Below are 17,054 nucleotides of genomic sequence, written 5' to 3'. Positions count from 1 at the left end.
AAAACATGTTTGGTAATTAAAATAACATAAATGTCCACTGAAATAAAATAAAACTTATTTTGAACTTTTATTTCAGCTTATTGTGCCAAGGCTCATTTTCAATTAGTTTAGCTTGAACTGAAATGTAAATATAATAAATAAAATAAAAATGAATAAAACCTGTAGAATAATAACTAGAATAATGACAAAAACACACAACGTTACTAAAACTATAATAAAAATACAAATGGGAAATATAAAAACAAAAACAAATTCAATCATTTATTATTGCATATTTATAATAATTTATTCTTTAAAATATTTTAAAAACTATAATAATATATCACTGATACTTAAATAACAAATACTTAAGATTTGCATTTATACGTTTTATATTTTTAATATAATAATAATAAAATATTTATTATATTTAATAACAATATTATAGATTTAATAAAAAATAGACAAATATATTAATTTATTTAAAAAAGTAAATACATAAATGAAATAAGTAAATACACTTATATTTAATATATTTACATACATAAGGGAAGTTGATTTCACCATTTGAATGTGAGGACTGTTTGAGCTGAGTGTGTGACATAAATAACTGGAAAAACAGAAACGTATCTAAATGAAAAATACCTAAATGTGATTGAGAAATCTGACTGAAACAAAAATCACAACAGAACCATTGTTTCCTCCATCTTATACTCTCTCTTTCTTCTTAGACTTACAGTTAGGTTCTTCCAACCTTGATTCTCCATCCTTCCCTCCCTTCCATTTCTCTCGTTCATTACTTTGACCTAATTCTCTTTATTTAATCTTCTCTCCCTCCCAGTTCGGACAACAATCAACCCGACTAATTGCCTCAATCCATGCAGTCTCGCTGTCCCGAGTACAGTCAATACAAACCCCCGCCTGACGCAATCAATACTTTCATTACTGTCGCAGTATTTTTCTTACAGTATTTGTGGCTCCTAAAAAGTTAATCTCACACCTACTGACAGCAAATTCATCTTCATCATCTGGATTATCATAAATGAAACTATAGGCAAATATTTACTCAACAGGAAGAAGAGGAGTACGAAACTGTTTCACAATGATAACATGCAGTAAAACATAGCGTGACACAATAAAAACTTGCGTTCAAAGTTCCCATTCCCAAGGTCGGTAATAGAAAGCTATTCAACACTGATTTTAGAAATACTTCCCTCTTTCTGATTCCATTTCGGTCACCCAGTTGCCTTTGAATCTAATTTCATTCGCCATTTTAAACTTCTGCAAACAACAACAGCGTTTGTTATTCTATATCAGCATTTTTAGGCATTGCAATTACTTTTAAGCACTGAAATAAAGATGGGGAGGATGAATGTAAGATGATTAAGTGGTAATTACTACACTGATCGTCAAGTTCCAAGGATTATAGAGCGGCATTATTGCATGTGCCATCTGCTTGTGTGATCATCAGTGTGTAATTGAACGCCATCATGCAAATAACTTATGGATATAAACAGATCAGAAATATCTGAAAAGAGTCCAACTTGGATTTGACAAGAACTTAAAAAAGAAGTATGTCTTTAAAAGTACATCACTTTTCTGTATGTGAAGATCATAAACATGTTTATGTATTAAACATGTATTCCCCCCCCCCCCCCCTTTTTTTTTCTATAAGCTGATTGGCTTACACAGCCTAAGATTGTCAGGTTACCTGTCTCTTTAGCTCATTAGTCTATGTGCATGGAATTATGGGAGATGTGTCTGTCTGAATTCTTTCATAATGGCCCATCTGCCAGCCTAGTCCACTTTCTAGGCTTCCTCTCACCTGTCTAGACACTAACAGCAAAATAAAAATGTTTTATTTCTTTATTTCTTTATTTCTTCTACTTTTATTTTTACTTTATTTCTACTTATGTACATTAAAAGACCACATAAAAAATGCCCAATAGATATGGATAATATTTAAATAAGTAAATGTATGTGTATTTTAATAAATGTTTTTTTTTACTAAAAATATTGATAAAATTAATATATTTAGATAAATATTTATAAATATACAAAATATTTATAAAAATTTAGGAAAAACAATTATTTTAATTAATTTGTATTATAATTAAAATAAATATATTTAGATAAATAAACAAATAAATAAAATATATAATTTATAATTGTTGCCATTCAATTCTCCTCACTCCAAATTCCTGTCTAATTCTACTATTCATACAAGATGATATAAACAACTAAATAAATACCAAACATATAAATAAATAAATAAACAAACACATATGTATTTAAATGATTAATTATTAAAATAAAAAAATATTAAAATTGTAAAACCTAATCTCTAATATAATATTCAGTGAGGACATTACTTTTGGTTTCCTCTTACTTCCTCTGAGCTTTAAAATAAATGGACCGATTTTTCAAAATGCATCCGTCATACTAAACTTCATGAATGAGGTCCTCAAACCACTTTTTTACAGAAACGAAAGTTATACACGTGTATGTGAAATTGAATTGAATAGCTTCAGGTTGCGATAGAATTCAGCACGGTTAATAATGAGGCCAATCCTTTACTCTCTCTTCCTCATCTGCCCTAATAGCTCACAATTAGCAGATGAGAAACGGTCCGTCTTAAGACACTCTTCCCCTCTTCCCAATATGCTGTCTCCCACCAGACGCTTTTCCCAGTTACTGAGATTAGGTGGATGAAATGTCTGAAACTCAAAACTGATTTTTCTTCTTTTCTCTGACTCAATGAATTAGCCCATCTTAGCAGTTACATGGTTCAACAACAACAAACATTGCGCTGTGCACTCCTTGTGCATGTTTGCCATCGCAGCACATCCCCTAGGTTTAGTTGCATGTTTTGGTGGTTTACTTTATAAAGCCTTAAACAGATTTCACACTGAAACACTCACCCACTCTTTTATCTACAAAGACAGCAAGTCTCTCGAAAAGTGTGAGAACGGAATATATAGTGCCAGACAAAGACCTTAAGACATCAATTCAACGATTCGTGTTATCTTTCATGATAACTTTCCTGACTAATTTCCTAAACATACTGAAAGTGCTGAGTTATTTGACTGTAGGTGTGCAGATTGACAGAGTGATTTATCATTACGTGGGAGTGGTGAACTATCATAGAACAGGTGACTGGTCTGAGTCATTAGCAGACTGCATGACATGTGCTTTCCACTGTTTCTAAAATTGATAGATGACTTCATTTCCTGCAAGGTGAAAGGTAGGGTGAATTGTGTTATCACTGCCTGTGGAGGCAACATTATAAGTTACCACATATGCTCCTGGTACTCCTGACACTTCTAAAAGGAAGGCATCTTAAAGGGGTAGTTCACCCAAAAATGAAAAGTCTCTCATCATTTACTCACTCACAAGTTTTCCAAATCTGTACGAATTTATTTCTTCTGCAGAACACGAAAAAATATATTTTGGTAAAACTTTAGAATAGGGAACACATGTTCACAATTAATTAAGAGTTTCCCCTCAATAAACTCCTAATGTGCTACAAGTGATACAAGTTTACTCAGACTTGAGGGTGAGTAAATGATGACAGAATTTTCCTTTTTGAGTGAACTGATTTGCTGCCTCCCAAATTATCTAGTTTGGCCATATTCTAAGGCAGAACTGCATATATCATTGTGGAGAAGCAAATTCAAAAATGAATTGCGAAGAGCTCAGTGCAAAATTAAATCCAAAATTGCAGGTGAGAGAGATGTTGATTATAAATAAACGATGGGTAGGTATAAAAATAGTTAAGTGTTATTAAATATTGTTATAATATTTATATGTGCTATTTAGTTATGTAATGTGTCAATTAGCTTAGCAACATGCTACCATCAAACTATAAATGAATTGTGAGTGAAGTCTATTTGCGTGGCATGAGGAGTTGTAGAGCGTTCCAAATCTATCACTTATAAAGTTTTGCATTGGTCAAGATGCTGTCACATTTACCATTGTTCTGCGAATATTGCAGGTGAAAAGCAATTATTTCTGTAGGAATTCACAGGAAACTGGAATTTTGCATGAGGGCGAAAGATTTCCCAGCACAGATTTCACAAATTGTTCAACTTGTGCTAGGTGTGAAAGTGACCTCTGTGTGAGCTGTGCTTCATATCGATTCACTATTAACAGAGCTAATGTTTGTGCTTTTTTTTTGTGGAAATGTTTCTATGTGTTTGTAAACCTCAGAGTATCATGACCAGATGTATGTCTTTTAGTGAAGAACGGTGTTTGGGGTGACACATTACTTCCTGGGCTGCCCAGAAAGAATGAAGCCCATGAAGGGGAAACCACAGCGTTGTTTTGCCTCGCTGCAACATCAGTTGAGAGAAACTGTCCAGACTGACACGCAGGAGGAAATGTATGCAAAATATTTCTGTCAATACTAAACAACGCAAATACAGGAAGTTTCAACTCAAACCAAGTGCTCTTTTACTGAATTGCTCTGTTTTAATATTTTTTAAATATAATATTAATATAATATTAAGAAAGTTTACAGTTGAATATTATAAAATATACTTAAATTTGAATTGAAATGGAAATTTACCCCATTTTCTAAATGCATATTCTTGATGTTATTATGAATGATTCAGCCATATGTTAATTTTTTTTAATTTTTTTGACCTTGTAATTTTTAATCAAAACTTTGCCTTCTGACATACTTCTCTCTGGTGATGTATGCCAGACTTTCCCAATCATTTCTTACGCATAAATCCCGCCCCCTTCTTTCAATCAACATTCAGATGTGCCTCCATCCAATAAACAACCGATGGATAAAAGCAAGCCCTCACCCTACATTTTTATTTCTTTTTGATAATCCATTTTACTCAGATGTGCGTCACATAACGGAAGAAAAGATCTGTCGCTACTTCCGTTACATTGTGACTTTAAAGACACTGGTTTTACTGGCTTTCCCCCCCTTTCTAGATACATTGTTTCCAAAAGGTCTTAATCAAGAAATAGATTGCTTTATTGATATGGGTTGTTTTTTTCTCTCTCCTTTGAAAGCCACCCCCTCTATTAGAGGCACACACCTGTTGCCTATTGTATATGTTCTCTTAAAATACAAATTTTTGGCTGAAAAACAGTTCATGTCTGATGAAGGCCTTGCATTTGTCTGAAACATTATTGTTTTAGAGAGAGGAAAAAAGTCAAGTTTATGTTTGTAGAGTAAGTGTTATACTTTTTTCTAGGATTTGAAATTTGGTTGAACACATGCTTTTTAATATTTGGTTCAAAATGACCGAAAGTAAACAAACCGTTTTAGCTTCTGTATAACTTTTAAATAAATGGGCCATGTTCACAAATAAGAGCAAATCTGGCAACAAAAAAAAAAAGGGAAATGTGATTTGCTATGCGGTAAACTTTAACTTTGCTAAAAATAGTAACCGACACTGATACTAAGAACTCAAATGTGTCTAAAATATTTTATATTAATAATATTTAGCACCTTAGCGGGCAACAATACCAGAAACTACAAAAGCATCAAGGGCCTGTGGCTGTAGTGGTTAAGTTGTACAGCATGTGCCGAGGCCTTGGCCCCAATAGTCTGGTCCATAATCCAGCCCCAGCCACTGTAATATAGCTAACACATACATTAATCTAACATTATTCTATGACTACAGATTAAACCAATTCTGTATCAATGCACAAGTTACTTGACATTCTAGAGTTAGGCTATTGACCTCCTCATGCTTGTCCTAATCTTGCTCTTTTTCCATAAAGAATTATCAAACAGTCTAGTTCAGAATTATGCTCTATAAAATAAACATATGGTAGTGGTCACGCAAGGATGAATATTACTACCTTGTACATGTATGAGAAATATGAGTATATTGTGCAATTCCTGTTTTTGTGGTTGAGTTCCAGACAAGTAATTTAAGAGCAAGAACAGGTTGACACACAAACCATTGATCTACCGTAGGTTACTCAGTTTGGGACTCTCCAGGACTGGTTTCAACCCCAGATACATTTGGAAAGCAACAGAAATGGTGATACATGTTTGTGTTTCAAATCTCACTCCCTGTCTGGTACCTTCAGATTCTTCCCATACTGAAGTAACAACATCAATCCCTGCTGCACCCACTCGTCTCAGAATTGAGCTTCCCATCAGTGCAGCTATGGGCAGTATGGGATTCCCCCTTGAATCATATTCCTTTGCAAGCGGAGCGTTCATTTCTTTGTCTCTGACACTTTGACCCTGATCTTCCATATGATTTTTGGCCTGAAGATTGGTTACAGCTTGTCTTCTTGTTTGCCTTCAGCATATGTTTTGCAGTTTTGCAACAGGTTAGCAAGAAGTCAAGGCAGTTAACCATTTAAAGGAATAATTTTGGGTTCAATACAAGTTCAATCAACAGAATTTGTGGCATAACGTTGATTACTGTAAAAAAAAATGTCCTTGTTTTCGGTAAGGTAAGGCACTTATACAATGGAAGTGAATGAGGCCAATTTTTTGAAGGATTTAAAAGCACAAATGTGACCCTGGACCACAAAATTTGAGACTTTAGTCTTAGCAACTTTACAGATCTTCTTTATGCACTAAGAGCTTGTAACACTCCAAAGAGAAAGGAAAACTTGAAAATCGCATCATATGACCCCTTTAAAGTAGTAGAATGAAGCGGGGTGAGGCTGAAAGCCGTCGAACGAAACAAGGCCGCTGAACGAGCGTGACACACGGCTCGAAAGCAGCGGAGTTTTTATTATGCCACAGTCGACTGCTTCCGCTCCTTCCGGTCGTGCGTATATGGGAAAAAAAGCAGTGCTGTTTTATCATACTAGATACATTTGAAAGTTCTGTTTTAATGCTACTCTGTGCCGTTGTCACCGGTCTATTAAAACGCACAACATATTAAGTGTCTTTGGTGTTTCCATGTTTTCTACAAAACAAAACCGGAAATCGAGGGGTTATGACGTCATTGGCAGGCGACACAATGACACTATGGACATGGTCCGTGTCACTAGTTAAAATTGCTTATTTCTACGGATTTAAACATTCTTCTAAACATTTGGGATAATGTAAGTACACAAGTCAGCAAAATATATAACACTGTTCTAGTGGTTTTTGGATATTTTAATAAAAAAATCTTACATATTGTGCTTTTAATACCCTAATGATTTTTGGCATAAAAAAAGAAATCGATCATTTTGACCCATACAATGTTTTTTTGGCTATTGCTAAAAATATACCCAAGTGATTTAAGACTGGTTTTGTGGTCCAGGGTCACAAACGCGAAGCTTACAATAGTACTTGCATTACTTTTTCTGTTAAAACTTGGGTATTATTTGCACTTTAAAGTTCTTTTAGTCATTTTCTACAGTCAATGTTATGGCAACAAAGTTATAAAATTGCATTTAAACTTCACACAGAAAAAAATTTGTAAGCCATTTGTTTTCACATTAAAATTTTATTGACGTGCATGTTGTTTATCTACTATTGAAATAGTGAGGGTTTTTTTTACGTTTACATATGGATCCCATTCACTTCCATTGTAAGTGCATCACTGTAACCCAGATTGTTTGTGTTTTTTAAGAAAAGGAGAGACCAGATTAAATACCTGCAGTTTGATTATTAAGCTTATTTGCACTAAACTTTGAATATTCTTTTCTGCTTTCATGTTGTTACATCTTTACTCTCTTAAAAATACACTAATAAAAATCGAACTGCCAAAACAATGTCAGGAGAATATGTATTCGATGGCTACAACAGAATAAAATTTTCATGATAGGAATGTGTCAAAAGAAGTCTTTTTTAAAAGCACACCAGAACCACTCCAGGGGGTATGTCATTATTTTAGGGTTTGTGTGTGCTTGTAAAGGTCTTGTCATAGAGGGATATAAATGGAGACCAGTGAAAGCTATCACACCACAGGCACATAAAGTGTAACTTAAGTCCACAAAAACACGCACGCCTGCTGACAAACATCACTTGCCTTGTAATTAAATGCCATTTTAGTCATTTTCTACAGTCAATGTTATGGCAACAAAGTTATAAAATTGCATTTAAACTTCACACAGAAAAAAATTAGTAAGCAATTTGTTTTCACATTAAAATTTTATTGACGTGCATGTTGTAGTTATCTACTATTGAAATAGTGAGGGTTTTTTTTACGTTTACATATGGATCCCATTCACTTCCATTGTAAGTGCATCACTGTAACCCAGATTGTTTGTGTTTTTTAAGAAAAAGAGAGACCAGATTAAATACCTGCAGTTTGATTATTAAGCTTATTTGCACTAAACTTTGAATATTCTTTTCTGCTTTCATGTTGTTACATCTTTACTCTCTTAAAAATACACTAATAAAAATCGAACTGTCAAAACAATGTCAGGAGAATATGTATTCGATGGCTACAACAGAATAAAATTTTCATGATAGGAATGTGTCAAAACAAGTCTTTTTTAAAAGCACACCAGAACCACTCCAGGGGGTATGTCATTATTTTAGGGTTTGTGTGTGCTTGTAAAGGTCTTGTCATAGAGGGATATAAATGGAGACCAGTGAAAGCTATCACACCACAGGCACGTAAAGTGTAACTTAAGTCCACAAAAACACGCACGCCTGCTGACAAACATCACTTGCCTTGTAATTAAATGCCGGACAAACCATTTTCAATTTCTTTCTTTCAACCCTTTTCTTCCTCATGCTTTCCACACTCTATTTTCTGACAAGACAGGCTTTCTGTCAGCATATGCCTGTTTTGACGGAGCTAAACCTGTATTACTGCCAGGAACTCTGCTACAAATCCATGTCAACAAAGATCTGCGAACAAATGCACAGAATAGGCTAGGCATGAGGTTTTTGTGCACATTAAAATGGTAACATAATGATATACAAATGAGTGCTTTTCTACAAGTAAAAGTAATAGATCATCTTCACAATCCCTGGTGTCATTAAAATTACAAAGTTACTTTTGTTTTATTCAGTCCACTACACAATGGCTAAAGATCACTAAATCATTCTTATTTCCACTGAACATTAAAGGTGCGATCAGTAATGATTTGTTTATATTGCACACCATTCTGAAAATGCACTATTGACAGTCAGCCATGATTAATTTATTCCACAAACAAAAGTCTGCAATAACAGTGGTCTTATAATGATAAAGTTCTTAGTATTGTGATCCAGTGCTGTTACTGTTCACTCTTAAAAAATAAAGGTTCTTTATGGGAATCTGTGGTTCCATGATGAACCTTGAACACCCATGAATATTTTCTAATGTACAAAAGGTTCTTTATGCTGGCAAAAGTTTCCTCAGATTATTCAAATGTTCTAATGTCGTTCACACTAAGAAAGTAATGGTCCTTTGATTAATTGTTCACTGAAAAGCTCTTTTGAGAACCAAAAATGGTTCTTCTATGGCATCACTGGAAAAAAACATTTAGTTAACTAAAACTATTAAAAATTGTTGACGCTTTGTTATCTGAAATAAAGCTGAAATAAAATAAAATGTAAATATTAGAAAAAATAAAAAATAAAATGAGAAAAAAATATATATATTAAAACTAAAAATAAAAAAAGACAAAGCACATAATAAAATTACTAAAACTTAAACTGAAATGAAAATGAAAACTAAAAATATAAAAATGCAATATACAGTAATAAATATTATAACAATATATAAATAATACTATAATATCATAGTTGGCTGCGGATTTTGAGACAACATATATATAAAACAACAATATATAAATGATGTGAAAAACTAACTACTTGAATGAAAAATAACAGAAAATTTGAACAACATTTACTCAAAATATTTAAACACTTACTTTTGAAAACTTAATTCCATAAAATTAAAATAGATAATTATTTAGCACAATGTTTATGCAAAATTTTGTAAAAATAAAAAAATAAACAAAATTAAATATATTTGACAAATAGATTCCTGAAACATTTGCTCACAATTCACTCAGAAATATTTGAAAATGTGCATTACTCATTGCAAATGATCTCTGTAGATATTGGAAATTATACAATTTGGCAAAGCGGGCATGGTTTTGGCCAATGCTGATAATCTTAAAATAGTCAGATATCATCTGCTGCCTCCACAGGGTGACCCTCTTCATGTTAGATAAAACACTTGTATTAGGCAACTGATATGACTGAAATGTACTGTAAATCATTGTATATATGTCTTACATTTTTTACGTTTTTATACTACGAATTTCTTTGTGTAAAACTTTTTTAATAAGTAACGAGTGTGCTTTTAAGAGCACAGAGAAAAAACATAAAAATTCCTACTAAAACATTTTAGGACAGCACAGCACAACAATAACTGTAGTGAACTTTGTGAGATTCTAACTCCGCCCACTTTGGGTTGACCAATCCAGTGTGAAATAATTTCCTGCCTGAAGAGCTGGTTGTGTAATCAGGAGAGAGAGAGAGAGAGAGAGATAGAGAGAGAGAGAGAGAGAGAGAGATAACGATAGAGAGAGAGAGAGAGAAACAGAGAGCTATGTTTAATTTCACTTTCATTTTCAGAGCTGACTCACCCGGGCGTGAAGCATACGGACAAACACATACAAATATACACAGAATTACAACAAAAAAACCCTATCAAAACACACCCAACATGTCTTTCAAATACCCTGAAGCACGGAGGGATGACAGTAAGGTCAGTGGTACTTTCACTTGGGGTTTTGCACATCTAGTCTTTTATTCATTCGCCTGCTCTTCCTCTTTCTTTAAGACACATGAAATGCACAAACTGCGGACAGGAAAGACTGACTGGAACAACGAACAAGCTTTTGCCATGTATCATGAGAGTGGAGGAGTTTAGGGGTGTCTGCGTTGATATCTAGTGGTTATGTGTCAGAAGTTGCATATGGTAGCTGATTGCATTAGTTTCCTTAGTAGCAGCGCAGGTTTGCCTCACGGCCTGGTTTACTAGATACACAACTACCTGGAAACCGAATGTGTCTTGTTTCCATTTTCTCCCAGTGCAAACATGCCTGCTGCTCCTAACTTTGGTGTTTTGTTTCAAAGGTGGATGATTATCATGGAGTAAAGGTTCCAGATCCATACCACTGGCTGGAGGACCCTGACAGTGACGAGACTAAGGTGACCGCACACGTGACCCCCTTTTATATCATGGTGGACCTTTTTTTATCATCAATGGGCTTTTCATCATTAATGGGATAGGATAGCAGAGGAGCGACAGGAAATTATGGGGAGAAGATGGAGGGCTGGTATTGGGCAATAACCAGAGATGATTTAAACTTGGGTCAATGTTGGTAAATGTGCACTTCTCACCAGGCAACCTCTCAATGACTTCTGTTATGCTTTCATTACTACACACTAACCCTACACACTAATAAAATAAGACATAGTCATATTCGGATGGTAATTGTTTCTCATGTGGACATCTGTAAAAATAAATGTGCATGGTCATTCACATGATTAGGGGAAATTAAAGAATTCATATTTAAATATGAATTCTTTAATTTGTGTGGTGCTTTGCCGGGGTCAAACAAATGTACAAAACGACTTTCATATTGAGCACTTCGTATAAACTCCACAGAGATGTGGATTCAGGTGACAATTAAATTAACACACAACATGAACTTGGTGCTTGTCCAAAAAAAAAAAAAAAGAATCAGCTGGGAATTTTTCTGCAGGTGGTGGTAGAAAAACACCAACATTCGCTAGTCAGGTCGCAATAAAAATCACCAACTAGCCCCTGTAAATGTTAAAATTACCTAACGCCCCCATGAGAAACAATTACTGTTCGAATTGGGCTTTTTAGTCCCTTTATGGAGATGCTTGATCACTGTTGGCATTTGATCAACAAAAATGTATTTAAAGAAGGTCCCATCAGCTACTGTGTCTCTTTAAAGGTGCACTCGTTGCAAAAAAAAAATTGTATACAATAAAATTAACATTAACATGATGTATAATCACAGTTTTTCTCCAGACATATAGTATTAGTCTCAGAAAAATGTTTTATTCTGCATAAAGCAGGTGTCCCCCTCATGGGCACTGTCATGTCGATATCCCTTGACTAGCTCACGCAAATTGACTACTAATGCCACAGTCAGTCGCTTCCCAGCATGAACCACCACAAAGCACCAAAAAAATCATTAAAACTGAATCCAAGAATGTCCACTCTAGATATGCGTATTATAATACAGAGAAAAACAGCCAAGTTTGTATACTAACTTCATGCATCCAGGCCAGGAGTTGACCATATAGAGTCCAAAAACACTGGTACTATTGTACTGTACTGAATGTAAGCAAAAATGCATTTCCCATATTCCCACAGTGCCAATATATAATATACCTAATTATTATTCAACATTGTTCATAAGATACAATGCCCAATCAGATTTTTCTCTGTTCACAACCATATACAAAGTCTATGCAACAAATGCAAATCACATACAAATTCTTCACAATCTCAGACCTACATTAATGTTAATAGGATTTATTCCTGTTTCAAAGGGGAAAAATGCTTTCTAAGCCCTATTCAACCAAGGTTGCACTAAAAATGCTGTAAAGACTGAACCAATTAGTTTAAGCCCCATTTAGCACTAGAACTAAATTCTGTATCATCCTTGGTTCACCAGCATATTTGCATTACAAGAAATTACAGTAGGGTTTTCCAAACTAAGCTAATAATGAATGAAATCATCAAAATGTAAAATGTATATGAACAACTCATTTCAAAATAATAAACTAATCAAAACACCTGCTAAAGTAATATTTATAAAACATTATATATATTTTATGCTCATGTGACCATTAACTGACATCAGAGAACCATGAACATGCTTATATTAACGTTTAAGTAAACAAACGGGTTCGACTGACAATAAAAGTCCCTGCAGCATCCTTTTACTGCAATACTGATGTCACACTGACATCAATTAACATGCTGCCTGAAAAGACAGTTACAAGCTTTCGTGAGCCAAAACTACTTTCTCTTTCTTATCGGACAAGGTAAACAATCCATACCACCATGTACGTCGTATTTTTAGGCTCACCCTGTTTTGTTTCCTGGTCTCCAACTTTGGCCCACATAAAGAAATGTGTAGAAAAATTTACATATAAACAAGTTCTCTGTGTGCATGACAACGACCATTTTAACAGTGTCCCTCACCCGCCCTGCAGATGTTTGTTGAAGAGCAGAATAAGTTGACCATGCCATTCCTGGAACAGTGTACAGTCAAAGAGCGGTTTCACCAGCGCCTCACAGAGCTCTACAACTACCCCAAATACAGCTGTCCTTACAAGAGAGGAAAGAGGTAGCGATCAGATCACACAGACAACACCAAACACAGCCCAGGCCCACCGCACAAAGTTTCCAAACTGACAAGCTTTTTCCACATTCATAAAATATTTTACATTAAAAAACATCTAATCCAATAAATGCGCTTTTAAAATAACACACGACATAAAATGTCACCTTGTGCAATGCTTATACCATCTTATACTTAAATAAGTGAAATTAAATACATTTAATCAACATTCTATTGTAGATATTTCTATTCTCATAACAAGGGTCTGCAGAACCAGGATGTGCTCTATGTGCAGGACTCTTTAAACAGTCCTGCATCTGTGTTCTTTGACCCAAACACTCTCTCAGAGGATGGAACTGTGGCTCTCAAAAGTGAGTTTGATTGATTTGATTTGATTGACACTTATAATTCACTTACACTAACGTCCTAGTTTTTCCTTTTCAATCTCTCCCAGCCTGTTCTCTTGTATCCTTTCCTTACATGTCTTGACAGATTTCACTCCTGTTTAAAAAGAGACAAGAAATCCATAGTCAAACTACAAAAAAAAAAAAAACTAACAAAAAACAACAACATACATTTGGAGAATAATGATAATAAATGAGTGCATAATAACAATTATACTAATTAAAATGAAATAATGTAGAATTTTAAAACATATATAATACTAATAAACAGTTGGATTCTATAAATAAAAATGTATTTATTGAGCACATGAAAAAACAATTTCTATAAATACATTAATACGTATATGGAGTGCACGAAAAAACAAAACAATCATACTAAGTAAAAAAGAATATATTTCTAAAACATTATAAACATAAAACTGGTAAATATCTGAGGTGAGAGTTTAGGTCTTTCTATTTGTGGAGCTCTTGAGGTGCACGGGATTGCAAAAAAAAAAAGTATTACACTCTCTCACACACACATTATTTTTTGTGGTTTACGGGGACTCTCCATAGGCGTAATGGTTTTTATACTGTACAAACTGTATTTTCTATTCCCTTACCCTAACCGTCACAGAAAAAACCTGCATTTTTAGATTTTCCCCCCAAAAAAAGAAAAAAAAAGATTTTTAAATAAATATAGATTTTTGAGCTATTTGGTTTATGAGGACATAGGAAGTGTAATACCTATTGTATTTCATTATACACATTTGTGTTCTCATTAACCTGCACACACACACACACACACACACACACACACAAACATCACAGCCTGACTGTATATCTCTTGATTTATGCATTTTTTCTATTTCTAATTTAAGTGCCAGTTTTTACAGTAGTTTTCTGGCTATGTAAGTTTTTCTCTGCAGAAATTTTTTACACCAGATTATTTGCATAAATGGGAAACCAGACTACTTTCCCTCCCCAGTCATTTTCTGGAGTGGCTGTTATAATAGTTTATTGATGTCTTTGCTGAACAGGTTTGCAGATAAGCTTCAGCCTTGAGGGACTGTGTGTCCTTCAGTAAAATCCACAGCTGGAATGTTTGAGTTATGCGTATCCTCACTGCTCAAAGACAGATTCATATATGACTGGTGTTTAAGGAATCAGTTTAATTAAATTTTTTTTCTTTAATCATTGCCTGTAAATCTAATGTTGCTAAACTTTTGATAGAGCAGCTTTTTATTACTGTAACCCAACAGCACGTCTGCCAAGAATCCTTCACATTGCTGTAATTTACAGCTTTGTCTTTCCTAATTCTTGCCTTTCGTTCCTTTGATCTCTTTCTGTCTGTCTTTCTTACTCTTTTGCACACACTCTTTCAAACGCCTCTTTGTTTTGCAGAGTTTCTTTATATTGATATTTGCCATTTAGAGTGCATTAGCTTCAATCGCACCATTAAAGTTGACAATTTTGTGCTTTAATGACCAAATTTGCATTTCATCATAGCTTGTTGATCATTTTCATGTCTTTTTTCTACTTGTTGATGTGCAGTGGGTCGTCTGTCAGAGGAATGTGAGTATTTTGCCTATGGCCTGAGCAGTGCAGGCTCTGATTGGGTGACTGTACACTTCCTGAAGGCCGATGACCTCACCAAACTGCAAGACGTTCTGGAGAGGGTAAAGTTCAGCTGCCTGGCCTGGACTTATGATGCCAAAGGCATCTTCTACAACTGCTACCCTCGACAGCATGGCAAAGCTGATGGTATGTACATACTGATGGCCAACTACACTACTTTCCTTCTTAGCTGACATCACTTAAGGTGCTTCCAGTGTGGCATAGGCAAACCAGCTTTCACAATCCAGTTCCTGCCCTACACTTCTTCTACAGTACGGAAGTAAAACAGGTTATGAACGGCAGTTCATGTTGACTTTCTGTGATTTGCTCCTTTTATGTCCATTCTAGGCACTGAGACCACAACAAACCTAAACCAGAAGCTTTACTACCATGTCATTGGCACAAGCCAATCAGAAGACATCCTGGTTGCAGAATTTCCTGACAACCCAAAATGGCACAGTAGCCTTACTGTAAGAGAACACCAAATTTATACAAAACCCACTTTTTGGGAAGATAAAATGATGCAACTTGCTCCTACGATTCATGCAATGTGATGAAATATTTATAAAGAATTTGACAAAATGACCTAAGCTAAAATTAATTGTTCTCCTTTTTTGTGTGCATGGTTCTCTTTTTCTTACACAATCCTTCCACCGTTTCTCTTTTTCTCCTCGTCTGTCCAGGTCTCTGACGATGGCAGGTATGCTGTGCTGTCCATCACCGAGGGTTGTGAGCCAGTGAACCGTCTGTGGTACTGTGACCTGCAGCAGCTGCCCAATGGCATCACAGGTCAGTTTGCATGTGGAAATGTGTGGCATGTGGGATGCCTAATAGCAAAGAAAAGAAGAACACATTTTAATTAAGGAACTACTGAAACTGAAAGGACCACTAAATTATTATTATATATAAATTTATGTAAGATAGGGTCTGTAAGATGTTTTTGAAAGAAATCTCTTTCCTGCTCAACAAGGCTGCATGAATATAAAAAACAGTAAAAAAATATATATATTTTGTAATGTCATTTATTTTTGTGATGGCAAAGCTGAATTTTCAGCAGCCATTACTCCAGTGTCACATGATCCTTCAGAAATCATTCTGATATGTTGATTTGCTGCTTAAGAAACATTTCTTATTATTATCAAGCATGAAAACACTTAGTTTTTTTTCAAGATTTTTTTTGATGAATAGAAAGTTCAGCATTTTTTTTTTTTTTTATATAATTGTTTTGGAATAATGTCTTAACTGTCACTCTTGATCGTTTTAATGCACACTTGCTGAATAAAGTGTTAATTTAATAATAATGTTATTCAAGGTTTGCTGCCATGGGTGAAGCTGGTTGACACATTTGAAGCACAGTACACATACATCACCAACGAGGGCACAGTCTTCACTTTACGCACTAACCTAGATGCTCCTCGTTACCGCCTCATCACCATAGACCTGCAGAAACCAGAGCAAACACACTGGAAAACCCTCATCCACCAACATGAGAAAGATGTTCTTGGTAAGATGTTCTTGGTACAAAACAACAACATAAAACATTTTATTACTTTATTACTCTGGAAAAAATACAGCTCACAATTCATTAAGCAGAAATTAAATAGTATATATATATATATATATACACAGTATCTCACAGAAGTGAGTACACCCCTCACATTTTTGTAAATATTTTATTATATCTTTTCATGTGACAACACTGAAGAAATGACACTTTGCTACAATGTAAAGTAGTGAGTGTACAGCTTGTATAACAGTGTAAATTTGCTGTCCCCTCAAAATAACTCAACACACAGCCATTAATGTCTAAACCGC

At 34.6% G+C, this 17,054-nt stretch overlaps 1 protein-coding gene across 1 annotated transcript in view; it reads left to right on the top strand.

The window, feature by feature from the left end:
* The first annotated feature begins 10,482 nt into the window (after positions 1-10,482).
* The window catches only part of LOC107602379 (prolyl endopeptidase-like), a 15,595-nt gene continuing 9,023 nt past the window's right edge, over positions 10,483-17,054 (top strand). Inside the window, exons 1-8 of the mRNA XM_016294862.1 lie at positions 10,483-10,616; positions 10,988-11,062; positions 13,112-13,245; positions 13,480-13,610; positions 15,177-15,386; positions 15,588-15,709; positions 15,923-16,028; positions 16,552-16,743. Of these exons, the coding sequence (XP_016150348.1) occupies positions 10,575-10,616; positions 10,988-11,062; positions 13,112-13,245; positions 13,480-13,610; positions 15,177-15,386; positions 15,588-15,709; positions 15,923-16,028; positions 16,552-16,743 (1,012 nt within the window). The 5' untranslated portion in view covers positions 10,483-10,574. The remainder of the gene's footprint in view (positions 10,617-10,987; positions 11,063-13,111; positions 13,246-13,479; positions 13,611-15,176; positions 15,387-15,587; positions 15,710-15,922; positions 16,029-16,551; positions 16,744-17,054) is intronic.

Source organism: Sinocyclocheilus grahami, unplaced genomic scaffold (genome assembly GCF_001515645.1).
Source record: "Sinocyclocheilus grahami isolate Dianchi unplaced genomic scaffold, SAMN03320097.WGS_v1.1 scaffold325.1, whole genome shotgun sequence".
Lineage (NCBI taxonomy): Eukaryota > Metazoa > Chordata > Actinopteri > Cypriniformes > Cyprinidae > Sinocyclocheilus > Sinocyclocheilus grahami.
This window is presented reverse-complemented; position numbering and strand designations above follow the sequence as displayed.